Source organism: Propithecus coquereli, unplaced genomic scaffold (assembly GCF_000956105.1).
Source record: "Propithecus coquereli isolate 6110/MARCELLA unplaced genomic scaffold, Pcoq_1.0 Scaffold306, whole genome shotgun sequence".
Taxonomy (NCBI): Eukaryota; Metazoa; Chordata; class Mammalia; order Primates; family Indriidae; genus Propithecus; species Propithecus coquereli.
The window spans coordinates 432,820-434,398 of record NW_012148686.1 but is presented as its reverse complement, the minus strand read 5'-3'; the positions used below and the strand labels follow the sequence as shown (position 1 = coordinate 434,398).

The window sequence follows — 1,579 nt, the reverse complement described above, 5'->3', positions numbered from 1 at the left end:
ATGGCAAGATGGTAAGTTTAAACCTTACCGTATCAATAAGCTCATTCAACGTAAATGCCTTAAATATCTAATTAAAAGGCACATGCTGTCAGATCAGATAACAAAGACTACAAGCTGCCTACAAGAAACACTTCCAAATATGATGACGCAAATAGGTTAAAAGTAAAACAATGAGAAAAGAAACGCCATTCAGACACTAAGAAAAAGCTGGAGTGATTATATTATTATCAAAATAAATTTTAAGAGCAAATAATACTACCAGGAATAACAAAAATCATTTCACAATGATAAAGAGATAAATCAAGAGAATATAAGAACCCGAAATATTTATACACCTAATAACAGAGCTTCAAAAATACATGAAGCAAAACTGGTAGAACTTCAAGGGGAAATAGCAAAATCCACAATTACGGTTGGAGATTTCAGCACCTCTCAATAACTGACAGAACAACTGGACAGAAAATCAGTAAGAAATGCGGACATTTTGAACAAAACTCTCTTCAAATTTGACCTAATACATTTTTTCCACTGAAGACGAAACAGTCAGAAGATAGATGATACTTTGCAACCATAAAATAATTCCCAATACATTTAAAAGGTTTTTTATGTTTCTTCCAGGTGTCTATAATTTTTAAAAGTCTCACAAATGATTGAGATGTACAGTCAGGTTTATTCAAATTTGACAGAGTGCATGTCATTGCTCTCACAGCCTGTAAAATTCTCCTAACTCCCGCACCGAATCTCAACGCCTATGGTATCAGGAAGGAGTCATTCCAAGAGAATCCCAAGAAGCAATGTCTCATCTGAAAGTTACCTCGGTCCCTCTCTCGTCCTTCCTAGGACTACCCATTCCACACCATGCCTCCTGACGCTGCTGAGTGCCCAATCTGTGAGACCACACATGGCACCTTGCTTCTTTTTCACAAGACTTTTGTGTTTTTTTTTCATTTCCCAATACTGTTATTTCTCTTATTTGAACCTTGATCCCCTGGCTACACTACACAGTAACATGAAGATAGCACAAGGCTGCATGCCTTGTGTTTTAAAAATTATTTTTCCTAAAGCATTGGGATGGGAAGAGACCAAAGGTACCTTTGGATCAAGTTAGATGAAAGACCTGCAATAAACTTTCTGTTTACCTTTGTGTTGAAGATCTCCCCTGTCTGAGATATGGTGTAGAGCTGCGGGTACTTGAGCAGGCTCCTCTGACTGCAACATTGTTCGAAGATTCCCAGGGTTAAAGCTGGTAATGAAGTGAAAAGCTACATGGAAAACAAGGATCTATTAAAAAAAGAGCTTTCATTCTGTACCTGAGTTAGTGATATTGCACCAATGTGAATTTCCTAGCTTTGATAAGATGATTATTAAAATTTCATTATGGGGGAAGCTGGGTGAAGGATACATAGAACTCTTAACTATAATATTTTTGCATCTTGTGCTAGGTCTTAAACTCTTTAAAATAAAAATTATTTACAAAGGAACTATTATTGAGTCACATAGATTCAAACAGGTTTAATCAGTCAAATTATGACATAATTTTTCTGATTGATCAAAAAACTTTGATTCAATAACTATGCAA

General features: G+C 35.7%; 1 protein-coding gene across 1 annotated transcript in view; it reads right to left on the bottom strand.

Moving 5' to 3' along the window:
• The window catches only part of LOC105814781 (phospholipid-transporting ATPase IB-like), a 122,364-nt gene that overhangs the window by 50,366 nt on the left and 70,419 nt on the right, over nt 1–1,579 (bottom strand). The window contains exon 17 of the mRNA XM_012649871.1: nt 1,140–1,262. Within this exon, the coding sequence (XP_012505325.1) occupies nt 1,140–1,262 (123 nt within the window). The remainder of the gene's footprint in view (nt 1–1,139; nt 1,263–1,579) is intronic.